This window comes from Kogia breviceps, chromosome 1 (genome assembly GCF_026419965.1).
Source record: "Kogia breviceps isolate mKogBre1 chromosome 1, mKogBre1 haplotype 1, whole genome shotgun sequence".
NCBI lineage: Eukaryota > Metazoa > Chordata > Mammalia > Artiodactyla > Physeteridae > Kogia > Kogia breviceps.
The window spans coordinates 174,008,508-174,028,605 of NC_081310.1; the positions used below are offsets into that span (position 1 = coordinate 174,008,508).

General features: G+C 38.4%; 1 protein-coding gene and 1 pseudogene across 1 annotated transcript in view; one reads left to right on the plus strand and one right to left on the minus strand.

Moving 5' to 3' along the window:
• Positions 1 to 2,558, minus strand: part of LOC131767000 (solute carrier family 28 member 3-like) — a 58,255-nt pseudogene extending 55,697 nt beyond the window's left edge.
• PSMB2 (proteasome 20S subunit beta 2) overlaps positions 2,406 to 20,098 on the plus strand; it is a 36,368-nt gene continuing 18,675 nt past the window's right edge. The window contains exons 1-3 of the mRNA XM_059047433.2: positions 2,406 to 2,647; positions 7,228 to 7,350; positions 10,038 to 10,108. Coding sequence (XP_058903416.1) covers positions 2,557 to 2,647; positions 7,228 to 7,350; positions 10,038 to 10,108 — 285 coding nt within the window. The 5' untranslated portion in view covers positions 2,406 to 2,556. The remainder of the gene's footprint in view (positions 2,648 to 7,227; positions 7,351 to 10,037; positions 10,109 to 20,098) is intronic.

Genomic DNA, 20,098 nt, shown 5'->3' on the forward strand with positions numbered 1-20,098 from the left:
AGCTTAGCTTTAGACTGATCCACAGGGAAACTGGAGGACAAATTATATCCCAGTTTAAGTTAAGGGAATTGACCTTTTATCCCTGTGTCAGTCAGTCAATGGCTGGGGAGTAGGAATAGGTGCATAGCCTCGCAGGCAAAGATGTTTCTCATGTGGTTGAGGGAAATTCTCTGAAGAAAGACAAAGCTGTGAGTTGTTATTAATCAAGATTTACAGCAGCTAGAGGATGGTAGCTACCATAAGTAGGTAAAAAGGTTATGGGCAGGGTATCAAGAGTATCTGATACATTAACATCCCTGAATATTTAGGGGTGGGCCACTGATCTCCAGTCTATCTTTGTCCCAACCTTACTATCTAAGCTCACAGAGTCTTCCGAGTATGGGGTGCACTGATGCTTCCATGTCAAGCTTGGGAGTCTTGGCAAGGCTGGTAGCCTCCCGTAGTATGGCCACATTCCCTAGGTACAATGTGGTCATTCTTCTTTATGGTCCTGCTAAACTTCCCAGGGTTCACGAAGGAGCAGGATATAATTTCTTATACTCATGGAGCCAACCAAACCTGCAACTCCTTCCCATCTCAAGAGATATACGAAGAAAATCTCTCCTAAATGTCCCTTTTATAAATAAGGAAACTGAGGCTCAGTGAATTTTGCACCAAGGTTGGAAGAGGTGGAGCTGGGACCAGAGTTATTTGTTGATTTACAGGTCTCCCACTACTTCAGGGGTCTGAAAACTATGTTGCATGAACCAGATCCACCTCTCCCCCTCACCTGTTTTTGTAAATAAAGTTTTTTTGGAACATTGCATGTTCACTGATTTATATATTGGCTATGGCTGCTTTTGCACTACAATGGCATCATTGAGTAGTTGTGGCAGATACCTTATGGTCTACAAAGCCCAAAATATTTATTATCTGGCCCTTTACAGAAAAACTGACTACATCATGCTGTTTCTGGAACCTCCACAGACACTTTTTCTAATCTAAGATTTGGTTATTCTAAGACTTTAATTGAAGGAGGGATTCTCCCTAATTCTTAGTAAAATAGAACAAGTTATGTCTTGAAAATCTACTTTCTTTTATATTAATGAGAAGTTAGAGAATCTCTAGTTTAACTTAGCTAGAGGGGATTTCAAGAGTCCTGGGGAGGAGGAAAGAGCCGGTTAAAAAGATACTTGGGCCCTTTTTAAAAATTAGATTTTCCAATTCAGAATTCTGTAGCCTTCATGAATGAATGAATGAATGAATATTAGTATATACAAAGGAAAAAGGGTCTGGAAGGATACAGATATTTGGTGAGTCTGTATTTCAGACAAAATATTTTAAATATTCTCACTAAATATTTCATTCTTCACTTCTGTATTATTTGTGTATGTGTGTGTATAGTATAACTATGTAATTTTTGCAATTGTAAAACGCAAGCGAAATGACAGAGAAAGAGAAAGAGAAAGGGAGAGAGGCTTGAGAGACTTCTTTCCCAGTGGTGTTTAAAAAAGGATCTTTCTAGGATGGTGGATGCATCTGTGTTCATAGTGGAATGCTTGACTTAATGACCTCACTTGCCTCTGGCATCATCCCGTGATAGATGGGCTGCTCCAAACTGCTCAGGCTCTATGTTCCTTCATGGGCAGAGAGCTGGAAGAAACATTCAGAAGGGAGTAAGGACTACACGTTTCTGCAGAAGCAAGTAAATTGCATGGTTGTGTTTGGAGATACAATTGCAACCGGTTTTCCATTTCTGAGGCAGCTAGTACGGCTAGTATGAAGACTCAATTGTGAAACCATTCAAATGTCAGAAACTAATCATGTAATATATCAGCTTTCCCCAGAATGGCTGCAACATATAAAGGAATGGCTGTGCTTTTTCCTATTAAAATATGAGTAATACGTGAGCATTGTGAAACATTCAAATAATACAGATGTGTACAAAATAAAAAGTGAAAGTGCTCCCTTCAAATCACCGTTACCAGAGGTAGCAACTACATGTAATTTGAGGTTGGAACATCATAAAAAGATCTTTTACGATTTTAGTTTTCATGCTTAGATCTTTAACTCATTCATATTTTACTTTCATGAAACATGTAAAAAGGGGTCCTTTCAAGTTTTTTTTTTTTCTACTAGCTTGCAGGAAAGGGGTTTCTGGCGATATTTTACCGAGCACCGAAGGGAAACAGCCATCCGGAGACGCATGCCTTTTGGCACACACGTGTGCTCGGCACTTTATATATAGTGCGTGATTCCCTCCTCAAGCGAGTTTTAAACTCTCAGTTATAAATAAAGAAACTAGGCATTACATAAGTTAAGTGATCTGTACTGCAGGGATTGCAAGAGACCTGGACAGGACCAAAAGGCGAGGAAAAATTTTCACACACCAAACACCACCCCCACTTTCCAAACTCTCGCGACAGTTGTACGTCATCCAAGAGCGCCGTAGGCTTGGACGGTAGCGAGGTCTGCGTCGCGCGGATCTTCGCTCGATCGTGCTGTCTCACCGGTGAGGCCGAGAAGCTCGCTGGTCCCGCGCTTCGTCGAACCTGCAGTCCCCGGCCTCCTGCCACCATGGAGTACCTCATCGGCATCCAGGGCCCTGACTATGTCCTTGTCGCCTCCGACCGGGTGGCCGCTAGCAATATTGTCCAGATGAAGGACGGTGAGAGGAAACAGGGGAGGCCCGGGCCTGGGTATAGGGGCAGCCGGGAGGAGTTCGTGGTGGGGCGGTTGGATGAGTACCAGGGAGGTCTGGGAGGTGGAACCCCGACTGCCCTGGTCTGCACTTGCTTAGTTAGGAAACAGGAAGACAAGTTTAGGGCCTTGACTTTCGCTCCTCCCAGGGCTCCTGAGTCAGTACTCTTCTCTGGCTTTTGCTGAATGCTTGCTGGGCGAGAGTTGCTTAAGGGAATTAAGTTTTTAAGTGTCTTAAGCGCCAGCCTGGCTCCAGGATTCCTAGATTCCCTAATCTCTGATAAATTTCCTGTTGTCGGGCTGATGACGTTAATTTGCTGGCAGCATAAGGTGGGATCTTGGGGAGAGTGAGAGACTGTGGGACTAGAAACCTGGCATTTCCCTTCCGCGGCCTGTATCTTCCCGAGTCTTAGCTCTGATCCTTCTTTTCCAGGGCACTGGCTGCCTAGTTTTCCTTACATTTAAGTAGCTAGTAGAGTTAAGAACCTGGAGCCCTGTCACTTATTTGCTTTATGACTTTGTACAAGATTTTTCTCAGTGCCCAGGTGTCCTCATCTGCTAAATCGGGTTAGTAATACCAACCTCAAAAGCTTGTTGGGAAGATTGAGTGAAAAAGTTTTGTGCAAATGTTTAATACCATGACAAATACTTGGTAGTAAACATACTAAGCACTTATGTACGTATTAGTTTAAGCAATTGACATTACTTCATTTACCCTTTTGAAATGGGTGCTATTACATTGCCACTTTACAGATGATAGTTCTGAGGCATAGAGGTTAAGAAACTTGCCTAAGGCCTCAAGTGGCAGAACCCAGGTTCAAACCTATGCAGTTTGACTCCATATCTTTTGCGATAACTGCTATACTATACTGTCTCCCTACAGTCAGTACTCAATAAATAATTTTTTAAAGATTTTGGTTGCTGATCTGTGGAATTGAAGAGTGGGTTTTCGTGATTGATCATAGGCATACTACTGTTAAAAGAGTATTATACTTTGGTTCAGATGATTTAATGTTCATTTGACAAATAGGTTTTGGGCGTCTATGTGTCCATTACAGTGCTAGGTGCTGAAGGGATGCAAAGAAGAATAAGATGTGGCCCTTATCTTAGAAGTTACAATTTAATAAGGGATTCAGATATGTGTACAAATAATTATGACACAAGCTAGAAAATGATGCTGCATATGAAAAGTACAATCAAGCTTCTCAGGTAGTGCAGAGGAAACAGTTGTTTTTAGGTACTCCAGAGGAAGAAGAGATTATAGTTGTAGAGACTAGGGAAAGCTTTGAGGGCAGATAACAGTTCATTTTAGGCTTAAAGAAAGAAAAATTATTAAAGTTTAAAACATTTATGGTATGGATTGTTCCTCAAGTCAAATTATGAAATTCCATGATTAGTTTGTAGAAGTTCTATTTGTAAACCATGTTTTCCAAGAGTCGATTTGTTTTTTTGAGTATAAATCTGTCTGTTATTTTGAATATTAAGACCTTTGACATGCAAGTGAGTTTAGCATGAAGTAGTGTCAAGATAGAGCTATAACAAAGTCAGTACCTTTATAGGTGTTCTGTTTCATCACATTAATGAATACGAAATCATTTTGAAAAATAAAATGTGTTTTAAGCCTACCTACATACACAGTACTTCTAGGTGTTATAGGTTATGCAGTGTATTGGGTATAATCCATAAAAGGATCTAAGACATTAAAAAACCAGGAAATAGGGCTTCCCTGGTGGCGCAGTGGTTGAGAGTCCACCTGCTGATGCAGGGGACAGGGGTTCGTGCCCCGGTCCAGGAAGATCTCACATGCCGCGGAGCGGCTGGGCCCGTGAGCCATGGCCGCTGAGCCTGCGCGTCCAGAGCCTGTGCTCCGCAACGGGAGAGGCCACGACAGAGGCCGTCGTACAGAAAAAAAAAAAACACCCAAAAAACAAAAAAACAGGAAATAAATACTACAAGTTGATTTTGTATGATGAAAGTATCACTAGTAAGTATTAGGTTAGTTTTTAAATCAGTGGTTTCAGAAGTAAATCCTTATGGTATGCAGAGAAAAGAAATCACTGTAGTCTGTAGAAGAAAGATGAATTTGAGTTAGTTCTTGAATAATGGTTGGAAATAACTGTACTCAGCTTTGATTTTCCCTATAGTGTTTTCCGATATAAAAATGTTTATGGTAGAAGCTTTGGAGTAGCATGAGGACTTTTTCCTACCTTTCTTTTTATGAAGGAACTGTGTAAAGTAGGCAAGAATGCTGAAAATGAATAACCTTTTGAGATTCATTTTTCTCCAGTGAGAAAAATGTATCACTCTCCAGTGAGAGTGATACTTCCAATCAGTTTTTTTGTTTGTCACTTTGTAAGATATTTTGATACTATAGAGGAGATATTTCCCAGAGATTGCTTGCTTATTAAAATGGCACAATTCTTCAGTTCGGTTATATGCCACATTTCATTTCTCTTCTGGCCTGTATAGAATTGCTTTTAAATTACAGTATCTCAGCCCACACAGATTGCTCTTTTTTCTGAATTCCTGTAACATGTATAATCTGAACTACATTGTCTCACGCTGAGTATGATAATATTGTACATGTACAGTTTTCCCCACCTATGAGGCAGGTTTAAGTGATAGTATTACCATGTTACACATTTGGAAACTGGCTTAGAAAGGGCAAATAATTTGCCTGAGTCCAGAGTGCTGAACCCAGATTATAACCAAGGTCTATTGGGTTCCAGTCTAGAGTATTGTACACTCATGTTGCTTATTTTGTTGTCCGTTTGTATCATGTATGTGGGTCTTGTAAGTTCTTTGTCAAGGATCAGAAATTTCCTAGAGCTACATAGGCTGTTTCCTGCATAACTCAAGGAGTAATTAGCATCTATCACTTTTTTTTTTATATCCCCCTTCACCAATCACTGGCTACACAATAGATATTTAGAAAACACTTTTGGCCTTGAATTAGGTTCATTTCAAAATTGAACAGTTTACTGTCTCAAAATTTAGCGTTTCTTCTAATTGTAACATAAATTCTTTGTAAACAAGCTTCCCCCGCCCCCCTGAAATAAGAACAGCTTTTTTTCTCATGATAATAAAGTAAACTTATTAAGTAATATTTTCTTACAAAGATGATGCATATTAAGTATAGACATTTTAGGAAATACTCATAAGCATAATGAAGGAAATAAAAATTGCCTGTACTTTTGCCACTGGCAAGAACTCAGATGCCAGTGGCATCTAATTCTCTTTTGGTTCTTTTTTTTTGCATAGATAATATATTTATAAGTGAATTTTTTTCTTTCATAAACAGTTTTGCAAATTAATAGTCTTTAAATCTCCTGTAGGCTATAACAAATAAAAGTGTGTTTATTTAGGAGTTTCAAGGCAATTTGATACTATCTACAGGCACATTTTATGTGGTTTCCCCTTCTCCCCCTGCAAAGTCTAGGAAACCAAATTACTGGTATCTACAACTCTCAAACACTTGTAAAGTACTTAACTGTAGCATTCTGTTTTTTAAATCCTATTAAGAGATTGACATTTCAGAAGCTTTCAAACAGGAAGCTTGTCTCCCTGGGAAGATTATTCAGCACTATTTGAAAAATGAAAAGTGAAAGTGAGAGTAAGATAGGGAGATTTAGCCTTTTTCTGAAGCTACAGACTGAATATGGAGTTTTCTTCCTTGGGCATTAATTGCTATCTGAATATTTATCTGTTTAATCTGAATGAGTCTGGTTCAGTTAGATAAGATTAGAGCATTGGGATTTTTGAGGTATTTTTAAATAGCTTAGTATTACAATATTTGTTAGAATTTTTGCTTTGGCATTCATTTTAACTTTCTCTTTGTTTTGGAAACAGAGTTGGTTTACTTTCTACGGTGATTTATATTCTCAGTTGATTTTTTTTTTTTTTTTTGTGGTACGCTGGCCTCTCACTGTTGTGGCCTCTCCCGTTGCGGAGCACAGGCTCAGTGGCCATGGCTCACGGGCCCAGCCGCTCCGCGACATGTGGGATCTTCCCGGACCGGGGCACGAACCCGTATCCCCTGCATCGGCAGGCGGATTCTCAACCACTGCGCCACCAGGGAAGCCCTCTCAGTTGATTTTTTGTTCTTTCTTGACATGGTTCCTTAATTGCAGCACCAGTAGTTTTCATATATGTTTTTGTATGTGTGTATGTAATAATTAACATTTGTATTTGTAGAGACATTTCAGGGCTTTGTAATCATGAGCCTAAAGATAATGGCCATTGGCTTGATTCCTTCAGTTTCTTTAATTGTTGTTCATTGCATTTCAAGTGCCTTGATGTTTTTATGTATATTTTCAGTTATCAGCTTTTACATATATTCTCCAGCTGAAATTGATATTAATAAAATATGCAGATGAATTTAACATGCAGAGTGAAAGAGAGTAATTGATACAGTTGCCCATTAAAGTCTTCTAAAGACAGTGATTCATAAAATTATTCAGTAATTGATAAACCTGTTTGTGGTTGCCTATGTAATAAGAATAAATTTCTGATAAGGCAGTTTCTAACACTGTTTTTTTCTTTGAGCAGATCACGACAAGATGTTTAAGATGAGTGAAAAAATCTTACTTCTATGTGTTGGAGAGGCTGGAGACACTGTACAGTTTGCAGAATATATTCAGAAAAACGTGCAGCTCTATAAGATGCGAAATGGTGGGTATTACTTAGAAAATGGCTTTGGTGGGTTTGTCTTTAAATTTGTATCGAAAGAGAATATTCTCTACTGGGAGTTCTGTATGTGAGCAGACCACTGTGGTCTTATTTTTATTTGAGTCTTCTTATTTTTAAAGCCTTAGCTAGATCCTCCTTCTGATCCTAAAGATTTTCTACAAAAATCCCAGAGCAGAAAAGAGAACCATTACAACACTAATACTTGGGGGATAAAACGAATACCATCTTGAAAAATGAGCATGTTAATATCAGACTTTTTAAGTGTTAGAGAATGTGATTTGAGCTAAAGTATATCTGAAATCTCAGAGCTAAAAGACCTAAGTTAAACTTGGTTTTACTGTTTTTTTATGTGACAAATCACTTATCCTCTCTGAACCTTTATTTTCCTTATCTCTAAAATGGTATTATTGGGAATTCCTTGGCGGTCCAGTGGTTAGGGCTCTATGCTTCCATTGCAGGGGGCATGGTTCAGTCCCTGGTCGGGGAACTAAGATCCTGCAAGCCGTGTGGCATGGCCAAAAAACAAACAAACAAACAAATAAAATGGTATTATAATAATATTAATGAATAATATGTATGAAAATGCTTTGTAAACTTTAAACTCTGTGTAATTGTAGGAGATTTAGTGTGTCATAAAAGGGTTCTGCCTTGCATCTCTGGTAGGTTCTTGTCTAGGGAGATAATTAGGATTTTTGTGAGATATTTTGTGAGCTCTCTGCGGCTAACGAACTCTTATCCACTGGGAAAGCCTCCCTGTGAAATAATACTAGCCACTAGGCCTCTGATCCAGGGAAGTTTATAGTGATGCTCCAGCAGAAAGAACCTTCCTTCCAGTTACGTACTTCACAGTGTAATAGTACTGTTAGACACAGCACTGCTGTAATGTGGCACTGTGAAGGAGCTTAATTTGAATATAACTGTATGTGTAACATGACTAGATGTGATCTATTTGTATAGTTTTTTAGGCAGCAGACTTAGCATCATGCATTCAGTTCTGTAAATATTTTTGAGGGCCTCATCTATGTTAAGCACTCTGCCTAGTACCACAGAGAATTCAAAGATGAATATGGTTCAGTTCCTGCCATTGAGGAACCTAAAGTACATGGTGTTTAGGTTTAAGCAAGTTCAGAATAGTTTAATAATTATTTTTTAATGACTCTACTTATTGCCTACATGGCCTGTGAAGGATGCCAGTGTTTCTGAAGTACAGTCAGTAGAGCAATACTTCACTGTCCTGTCCTAGAAGAAGGAGGAGGAATAAACAAGAGAGTTTCTGTTACGTAGCTGTCAGGGTCTAAAGTCAGTGCATAAAACAAAAATTGTATATGACTAAAATTAAGGTAAGTCATATACTAAAAATTATATATGACTAAACCCCTTAAGCCGGGGACTTCCCTGGTGGTCCAGTGGTTAAGACTCCACGCTTCCAATGCAGGGGGCACGGGTTTGATCCCTGGTTGGGGAACTAAGATCCCATATGCTGTGTGGTGCAGCCAAAAAAAAAAAAAAAACCCTTAAGTTACTTGTCAAGTATAGTTTTGTGCATGTATCCCTACACAGTAACTCTTATGCATATTAAAATTTAAGAACTAAGCCAAGATAAGGGAAAGAAAGAAAAATCTATATGCAGATGGTCAGGCATCAGACATTTCTACCTTTAAGATAATTGTCAGATCCTTAGTGCTGTTTATACAGGGTTAGGTAGAGAATTGAAAAGCATTCCTGCTTATTCAGAATTGCTTCCATCATAGTTTAACATGTACTAGTAGACTTTTTATAAGGATGAAATTCAGTAATGTATGTGAAAGCACCTAGCATAGACCCTGAAACATAGTAGCTGTTGTATAAATATTTGTTAGTATTTTAATCTACATCTTACTTACTGTGACACTGGTGTTTGGAATGTTGTAGGAAATAACCACATGCTGTCTTTCCAAACTGGCATATTCTGTGTGGGTCTACTGAATTGTGGGTCATTCTTGTGTCTTTTGGCACTAGCCCCATTTTACTGGGGTATTAATTCCCAAAGTGAGTGCATTGTTAATGCACACCTGACGCCATTCCTCTGGGCTGTACTTTTGCTGGCATTACAACTTAATTTAGAGGTTTTATACTGGAGATCCTCTATTTTTAAAATATTGTAGATAGTGATAGAAACATTTTTTCCCTGTGGCTTGTACTTTTGAAAATATTACACTTCTTAATAAAATGTCTTTTTTTTTTTTTAAAGAAAAGAAAACCTTATAAAGTATGTCTCTGAGGCTATCCTAATTTCCAGCCTCTCTTTTCCTGATATCCCTTTTTATATAAATTTTTAAAATTGTCATCTCAAGACCTCTTTCTTTTTTTCCAACACCTGTGTATTTGTACCTCTTTCCTTCTACAGAGGAAGCCACAGTCTGTTGATGAAGGAATAGCTTGAGCAAGGCTATGAATTTGATCTCACTGTAGAATAGTTACCTTGATTCTGTTTTATGAACAGTAATTACTGCCAGTACTAACTAGCTATTTCACAACCGTTGACAAGAAGTATGATTGTACTCTTTATTTGGTGTATACTCTGAATGTCCAGAGGGTTGTAGGCTGTAAGAACAGGAGTAGTGGAAGGATTTGGGTACTGATATTCCTTCTGCTTCACTTTAAATATGATTATTTATCTTTCATACCAGGTTATGAATTGTCTCCCACAGCAGCAGCTAATTTCACTCGCCGAAACCTGGCTGACTATCTTCGGAGTCGGGTAAGCAATATAGCAAGCAGCCTTAGGGGTAGAGAAATCTGTGCTTCTTTTCTGTTCCTGTTACACACGAGTAGTATTTTTGCCCTATTTGGCCTTCCTGAGCCCTTCCCATTGCTACTTGTTATTTTTCAGTCTTGTTGGATTTGTTTTTTCTTTCTGCATAGTTGCTAATTAAAGCCCAGAGGGTGAATATACATTGCAGAGAACTTGGATGGGGTACACCAACAGGAAGGCCCTGTGATGGCCTTTTAATTTTTTTTTTTTTCAGTGTTTTCATAGCAAACTATGTTTCTTATTTCCCATGGTTGAATTACTCAGTAGTAGAGATAAAACCTTAAAAATAATAATGCTGGGCTTCCCTGGTGGCACGGTGGTTGAGAGTCTGCCTGCCGATGCAGGGGACACGGGTTTGTACCCCAGTCTGGGAAGATCCGACATGCCGCGGAGCGGCTGGGCCCATGAGCCATGGCCACTGAGCCTGAGCATCCAGAGCCTGTGCTCCGCAACGGGAGAGGCCACAACAGTGAGAGGCCCGCATACCACCAAAAAAAAAAATAATAATAATGCAAATTTCATTTTGAGATTAACTGTGTCTTTCAATGACTCTTCTTGCCTATGCACACAGAATTATTCTTTCTCACTTATTCTGGCCTTGTTGTTACCTTAGAGCTGTCACTGTTCCATTGACAGCATGTTAAAAGATGCAACATTAAGTTAAGGATTGAATGAAAAAAGAAAGAAAGAAAGGGGAAAAAAAGGCTTGACTATTAAGGATTGTATAAGATGTGCTAAGAAATGTTCGTATGATTGCTAAAGGTGTGTATTATTCCCTTCCCACAGGGACTTTGTAAACGGAGATTTACCATGTGACCTTACCCCATGTGCCTGTTTACTCATCTATGAGATCGAAATAACTTCCTAACCCCACAGGAGTGCTAGGAAAATGAATGCTTGTAAATCATAATATTTAACGTTCTTATGACTTTTGCCCAAAGCATTTTGCTTAATAATTTAATCTACTCACTAGTCCGCTGAGATATATAGCAGTTAATTCTCTATCAATGATACAGAATGAAAAGCATAAAGTGGCAAAGGGATTAGCTCCAGGTCACACAGCAGATCAGGCAAAAGCTACACTAATGGTGCCATAATTACTTGCCTGTTCAGCCTCCTTGACAGCTCCTTGGTTTTTCAGTAATGTTTCTAGAACATAGGTTTTTTTTTTTTTTTTTTTTTTCCATCTGGACTTGCTTAAGCTGAGTTATGACAGAAATCAAAACAAGTACAGGCTTTTGGTTTATTTTAGTTATTTTTTACAGATCTTTAAAGCAGTTTATTTTCTAGTGCCTCATAATACTGAATTGAGAACTTCTCAATAAATAGAATCTCTTTTTTAGATTAATTTTTATTGGAGTATAGTTGCTTTACAATGTTGTTGTAGTTTCTGCTGTACAGCAAAGTGAATCAGCTATACATATACATATAGCCTCTCTTTTTTGGATTTCCTTCCCATTTAGGTCACCACAGAGCATTGAGTTGAGTTCCCTGAACTATACAGTAGGTTCTCATTAGTTATCTTCAATAAATAGGATCTCTTTTTGCTGTCTTTGACCAAGGGGTTTGTGCAATATGAATGATTATGAAGTTTGAAGAGAAGCTAGAAACATGATGGATAGGGGAGAGGAGACAAATTTACATGCATTGTTTTGATCTGGGTGAAAGGTCAGTGGCCTTTTTTGTTCATTTCTCCATGAGAGGAAAATGAATCACATATGACCTTTCCTGCCACTTAGAAGTTCCTGTGGTATTCAGTAAAGAGTGTGCTGTGGCTTGCTGTGTAAAATATTCCTCTGACTTGTCAGGCAGAATTGGAATAAGAATTCCAGCTTTGGCACAATAAACACTTTGTCTTAAATGCTACAGACATAAGTGAGTTAAGCTTCTTTTAGAATTGAGATAAGAGTGGCAGTGTGCTTCATGCAAATGTAGTGAATCCAGTTAATCTCCTAGCAGAAATGTTTGATGTCATAACAAATAAATATCCCTTGTAGACAGTGACATGGGGCTCTTGTAAATATTGATTACCTCTGCCTTGTGCTTCTAGGTCCAATCCCTGCTCCCCCACCCTCCAGTCAAAATAGATTGTTAGTTCTAAAATACTAATTCATATTTCAGTCATTTTATTATGGGGAGAGAGGTGATGGTTTTTCAGTTTTCCTAATAACTAAAAAGTCACTAGATTTGGTACATTTATATAGTCACACCAGTTGGCACATGAGACTTACTTTGAGTCAGCCAGTTAGCATGTGTAACTTTGTGTCTGTAGCTCAAATTGTTTGATTTCCAGTTTGCTGTGTACTGTGCTGTTTGCCAATTTTATGTAAATTGGTTCTTTAAGATGTAGGTGGTTTAGCTTGTTGGTTAAACACAGTGTCTGGAATTACACTGCCTGGGTTTAAATCTTTGCCCACTGACTTGCTAGCTATGTGTCTTTGGACAAATTCTAAGCTTAATTTCCCTACTTATAAAATAATGGCACCTACTTCATAGAGTTATTATAAAGATTAAATGAGGTAATCATGCAAAGGTATTAGCACAGTGTATGGCATATAGACCTAATTAATAAATTCACTTTTGTTTTTATGCTGCTCTTACTGTTTGGTCGAAGAAGCAATTTAATAGCTATAAGTTAGTTTCCTATCGGAGACTGTTGTACTATTTTAGTTGAACTGATTTGCTGGTAAAGAGTGGGATACTGATATTGATAAGGAAAATAGAAATAAACCAACATTAACCACCTATTATGTGCTAGGCTTTTTTCTAGATTGACACAGTCCAGTATGGTAGCCACTAGTCATATGTGGCTAATTAAATTTAAAATAATTAAAATTATCAATAGATGAATGGATAAAAAAGATATGGTATACACACACACACACACACACACACACACACACAATGGAATATTACTCAGCCATAAAAAAGAATGAGATTCTGCCATTTTCAACAATGTGGATGGACCTAGAGGGTACTAAGCTTAGTGAAATAAGTCAGAGAAAGACAAGTACTCTTATCATTTATATGTGGAATCTAATAAATAAAACAAACAAATGTATATAACAAATAGAAACAGATTCACAGATACAGAGAACAAGCTAGTGCTTACCAGTGGGGAGAGGGAAGAGAGGAGAGGCAAGATAGACATATGGGATTAAAAGATGCAGACTACTATGTATAAAATAAATGAGCAACAAGGATATATTGTACAGCACAGGGAAATATAGCCATTATTTTCTAATAACTTTAAATGGAGTATAATATATAAAAATATTGAATCCCTGTGTTAGATACCTGAAACTAATATATTATTGTAAATCAACTATGTTTCAGTGAAAAATTTTATTTCAATTTAATTTAAAATTCAGTTCCTAGGTAGAGACTCCTGGATTTTGAAAGAGAAATAAACTTTTGTTTCTTTAAAAAACTTTGGTTCCCCTGTTACATTAGCCACATTTCAAGTGCTCAATAGCCACATGTGGCTAATGGCTACCATATTGGACATTACAGATATAGAGCAGTTTCATCATCATAGAAAGTTTTCTTGGACAGTTCTATCCTAGATAACCATATGTGGGACCTTATTTAATGCTTCTTATGCTACCATAAGATGAGTTAGTCCCATTTTGCTTACAGAGATGCTAAGACTGGTTAATAGAAGGGTTAAATATTTCTCTTATGTGTCCAGGTATACCAGAGGCACATATATCACCTATAAAAGGCTGAAGTAAGACTCTTAACTTCAAATACCATACTCTTTCCTACTATGTCCTTTATTAGTTACTGGACTAATGTACAAGTGTGCTTGTTCATTTGGGGAGGCATGAAATGTTCAGTTCTACTAAAAAATCAAGTTCCCGACATAGGATTATACAGTTAAGGTATAAATGTGTGCTCATGGTAGGTGTTCAATAAATGTTTGCTGAATAAATGTCATCCAGTTAGGTCCACATATACCATTGAAAATGTTATTGTGTATTTATACACTGGAAGGGAATTTTATTAAAGTATTCTTAATGAATAGGTGTTACTTCTTCATGTAAGAATTAAAGATATGAAATCAGCAGGAGAAGATGAAAAAGACACACAGATTGGAGGAAAAAATCAAGAGCCTTCATTTTAGTTTTTATTTAGACGCATGTGTACAATTAAGTTGGTCTGCTCCTGGTTAGACCCCAACGAGCAGAGAAAGGGCTTATTAGGCTTTTGCTATAGGTTTGACTCCCCAATCTCAAATATTTTATTTTCCCCCAATCTTAAATGTTTATGAAGCTTCTTTGAGCATGGATTTTGGAGTCAGATATACCAAAGTTCTGATCTCTTCTCTGCTATGTACTAGCTTGTGTAATCTTGAATAAGTTACTTATGTTTCCTGACCCTCACTTTCTTCATCTGTTAAGAAGGAAGGAGTGATCAATTGTGGCAAATTATGTATGCCATTGGTTTAATAAATTTGATAAAATATATTTTGAATGAGTGAATGGTAACTGCCTGAAAAATAATAAGTATTTAATAAATGACTCCATCGTTAAGGAACTGCTAGATTTTTAACGGGATTATTTTGAAAAATTTGTAATGACTTACAGGCGTAGTTTGCATGATGCTTGTTTAACTTTTCCTTATGATTTGATTAATGGACTACAGAAGGGAGAGTGATGAATTATGGAGCTATTTCTTGCTTGAAATGAATTATGTGGCACATTTGGTGTAGTCCATATGGATGCCCTAAAATTATCTGTTATTATCCATGGAGATCTCTGTTTTACATATGTGGGAACTGAGAGATGAACCAGCCAGATTTGATATCCTTGGGGAACGCAGAGTTTGTGACAAGACTTAGAGTAAAATGCTGTCCTCCATGGTGTGTAATCTTCAGGGCTTTACTACTGCTATTCACTGGCCAAAGTGTTTTCAGAGAACCTTTTCTGAAGTGCTTGATGATGAGCCTTTGGTAATTTATCTTCTTATGGGGCTATACCTGTAAATGCTTAGCAAGCAAACAATAGAAATAATGTTGGAAAAATATCATCCAGCCTGGTATGGTGGTTTTCAAACTTTATTACATGAAGCTGCCTCAGGAAACTCACCAAGGAAGACCAGTGTAGTGAAACTTTAGCTCTGCCTCATATAGATCAGCTCAACTTTTATCTATTTTAATTTTTTTGCTTTGTTTTTTTTTGTTTGGTCGTGCTACATGACTTGTGGGATCTTAGTTCCCCGGCCATGTTTTGAACCCGGGCTCTGGCAGTGAAAACACTGAGTCCTAACCACTGGACCACCAGAGAATTCCCAACTTTTATCTATTTTATATAGAGGAATTCCATGTAAGATTTTATTTGAAAAAGTGACTTCTCTGTCCCTTTCCTACTGAAGTTTGAAAACTAGTATAATTGAAAGATCCCTGCTGCAGGAGGTATAGCACTAGCTCTCCCATGAGCTAGATGAAAAACCTTGGGAGAAAAAGCATATGGGTAATCTTTATGGTTTCTTCCAGCTCCCAAATAGCATGATTTAAAGATCTGATGTCAAATACTACAAAGCTACAGTAATCAAAACAATGTGGTATTGGCACAAAAACAGACATATAGATCAATGGAACAGAATAGAGAGCCAGAAATAAACCCACATACCTATGGTCAATTAAATGATGACAAAGGAGGCAAGAATATACAATTGAGAAAAGACGATCTTTAGCAAGTGGTATTGGGAAAGCTGGACAGTTACATGTAAATCATTGAAATTAGAACACTCCCTCTCACCACATACAAAAATAAACTCAAAATGGTTTAAAGACCTAAATACAGGACATGCCACCATAAAACTCCTATAAGAGAACATAAGCAAAACATTCTTGGACATAAATTATGGCAATATTTTCTTAGGTCAGTCTCCCAAGGCAAAAGAAATAAAAGCAAAAATAAAGAAATGGGACCTGGGCTTCCCTGGTGGCGCAGTGGTTGAGAGTCCGCCTGCCAATGCAGGGGACGCGGGTTCGTGCCCCAGTCCGGGAGGATCCCACATGCCACAGAGCGGCTGGGCCCGTGAGCCATGGCCGCTGGGCCTGCACATCTGGAGCCTGTGCTCCACAGTGGGAGAGGCCACAACAGTGAGAGGCCCGCGTACCGCAAAAAAAAAAAAAAAAAAAAAAGGGGACCTAATCAAACTTAAAAGCTTTTGCACAGTGAAGGAAACCATCAACAAAACAAAAAGGCAAAGTACGGAATGGGAAAAAATATTTGCAAATGATGCTACTGACAAGGGGTTAATATCCAAAATATACTAACAGCTCATAAAACTCAATATCAAAAAAACAAACAACCCAATTAAAAAGTGGGCAGAAGACTTAAATAGACATTTCTCCGGAGAAGACATACAGATGACCAACAGGCACATGAAAAGTTGCTCAACATTGTTTTTGTTTGTTTGTTATAAATTTATTTATTGTATTTATTTAATTTTGGCTGTGTTGGGTCTTTGTTGCTGCGGACGGGCTTCTTTAATTGGGGTGAGAGGGGGCTACTCTTGGTTGTGGTGCATGGGCTTCTCATTGTGGTGGCTTCTCTTGTTGTGGAGCACAGGCTCTGGGCACGTGGGCTTTAGTAGTTGCGGCACGTGGGCTCTGTAGTTGTGGCTCGTGGGCTCTAGAGCACAGGCTCGGTAGTTGTGGTGCACGGGCTTACTTGCTCTGCGGCATGTGGGATCTTCCCAGACCAGGGCTTGATCCTGTGTCCCCTGCATTGGCAGGCAGATTCTCAACCACTGTGCCACCAGGGAAGCCCTCAACATTGTTAATTATTAGAGAAATGCAAATCAAAACTATAATGAGATATCACCTCACAGCAGTCAGAATGGCTATCATCAAAAAGTCTACAAATAATAAATGCTGGAGAGCGTGTGGAGAAAAGGGAGCCCTTGTACACTGTTGGTGGGGATGTAAGTTGGTGCAACCACTATGGAAAACACTATGGAGGTTCCTTAAATAATTAAAAATAGAGTTACCATATGATCCAGCAATCCCACTCCTGGGCATATTTCCAGAAAAGACAAAAGCTCTAATTTGAAAAGATACATGTACCCCGATGTTCATAGCAGCACTATTTACAACATCCAAAACATGGAAACATCCCAAGTGCCCATCAACAGACAACTGGTTTAAGAAGATGTGGTATATATACACAGTGGAATATTACTCAACCGTAAAAAAACAATGAAATAATGCCATTCACAGCAACAATGATGGACCTAGAGAATATTAAGTGAAGTAAGTCAGGTGGAGAAAGACAAATATTTTATGATATCACTTATATGTGGAATCTAAAAAAATAATACAAATGAACCTATATACAAAATAGAAACAGACTCACAGACTTAGAAAACAAACTGGTTACCAAAGGAGAAGGGGATGAGTCAGGGTTAAATTAGAAGTATGGGATTAACAGACACAAACCACTCTACATAGGACAGATAAGGAACAAGGATTTACTGTGTAACACAGGGAACTATATTCAAGATCTTGTAATAACCTATGATGGAAAACAATCTGAAAAAAACATATATAGCTGAATCACTTTGCTGTACACCTGAAATGAATACAATCTTGTAAATCAAAACTATACTTCAATTTAAAAAAAAAAGATCTGATGTCAAGACCATAACCAGACTTGAATTTATCTTTTTCAGTGAAAGGGAAAGAATATAAAGGAAAGAATTTCAGGTATCAGTCATTTCCAGATGTGACTCGTCTCAGCACTCTGGCCTGAATTTGAATGTGTTTGGTCTGGTTAATAGGCAGGTATTGTGTGGTCCTGTCCTAGAAGAACCCTGTTGCTTTGAGCCTTCTATTCAAAGGACAATATTGTCCTCGTGCCTTTGGTGGCTGGCACAAAGATATCATCTGTTTATTGGTATCAATGATGTCATGTGACCTTGTGAACAGATGGCCCAGGTGGAACCTTGACTTTGCAGGTCTTGTCCCCTAAAAACAACCAACCATTTGTTACATGTGATTAAAATATCACTAGCAAGGGTAATTTCACAAGATTTTTGGCAAATGTGGTTAGCAGGATGTGACATGACACAGCACTGCCTTCTTCCTCCATGTGCCATCTCCCTTGAGGCCTCATCTCCCCTGCTCACCCCCGTCTCACCCATGCCCAGGCTTGCCTTCCAGCTCACCTGCTCCAGATGGGTGGCACCGTGGGAGGACACTGGCAGAGGCAGATGTGTTTATTTTCCAGAGACAAAGTGTGGTGCTCCTGCATATGGCAGTGCCTTGAAGCAAATGGCAGCCTTTGACACTGCTGCCACGCAGCCTGGGCATCTTGACAGACAGAGCTGGCTTACTTTTGGTGATGGGGAAATTGAAAAAAAATACCAAGATGTTCATCATGAAACTCGGAGTTTCAATGTAAGCAGTGGTTTTTTTAGACCTGGAGAGCAGTCTTCTTCCCTGCCAGAACTCAGTTAGCTAGTCAGCTAGCTGGATTTTCACTATGGGCCAAGAGTTAAATGTCTGTTAATTACTTTTGTCTACTAACCTTAATAGAACATAAAGTAAAAACTTAAAACATATAGCTACATATAGATGGACATTCAATGGTATTGTAAGACATGTGCATCCCAGGTCACATCTCACTGGAATCTTTTAGGATTGGGAGTGGCTCATATCTGCCCCATTGGAGATACCACTGTTCTATTTTTAGTGGTCATTTTGATTATCCAAAGGCCCAGGGACAGATGTGCCTTGAAGTTGAGATGCCTTAATTAGTATGACAACAGTTTGTGCTTATAGTGTTTTTCTGCCAAGAAGAATAAGAATTCTGACAGCTGCCCTTTTAAGCAGTTTGCTTATACAGTCATTAGGGCTTGACTCAGTCCATTAAGGAGACAGACTTGGATGTTGAGTCATTACACTTACTAGTCTCCTAGAAAAAAATGGCTTAAGAACATCCTTCTTTAAAAGCTACTGGCTTTATCAGGAAACCTTTTTTCTTTTTTTAAAATATGTGCTGTTTTTCCCAGTCCTAGCGCTGGTAGAGTTAGGAGTTTGCAGGTGTAAAGTCCTCCCCCCTCCCCTTCCCCATATCTCTCCAGGGGGTTGTATGTGAGAAGGTGTTGCTTTCTCACTCAGAGAGCATATATGTGCTACCCTGTTGTATGCCTGCTGTGAGCATAGAGAACCCCTCTTCTGGTTGAATGGAATGAGCCTATTGGGTGTCTGGGATTGTGTGACCCCATAATGCCAACTTTTCACTTAAAGCATCTTTCCTATCCACAATGGGGATGAAGCAAATATAGGTAACTGGTCTTAAATTTGTGTTGTTTTGAAACTTGTGTCTTGAAAATTATGTGGTTTCCTGTTAAGGTTTGGTTTAAGCTGTAAGCAGCAGAGTACTGTTTTACTAAGCAGCAGAGTGTTTACCATTAGAAATATAGATTTACCCTACCTTTTAATATTGCTTTAAACCAGTGCCTTGGCCTGTGTGGGCATGCCCTCACACATACTCACAGATAGAAATACACATGTACCCTGACATCTTAGTGCTTCTCTTTACCTGCCATAGCCCAGGATCACGCAGAGATATGAATTCAGGGGCTAATCCAAAAAACTGTGAGCTTTTCTTTATTCTTTGCCACAGTTATCTAAAATGAAGGGGAATGGAAAGCCTTTGGAGGGAGAAATAGTTGACTGTTCTATTTCTTGACCTTGGTTGTAGTTATATGTATGTTCACTTTATTCATTAAGCTGTACATGTATATTTTATGTACTTTTATGTGAGTGTGTTGTTTCACCAAAAAAGTTTAAGAGAATAAAATGGAAGAGTAAAGGGGTAGGAAAGCGTAACACATTTTTTAAGAGCTAAAAATGAAAAAAAGTGCAGATTTACCATTACTTTTGAGTGTAGACAATAGAGCAGATAGCATGAACTAGAT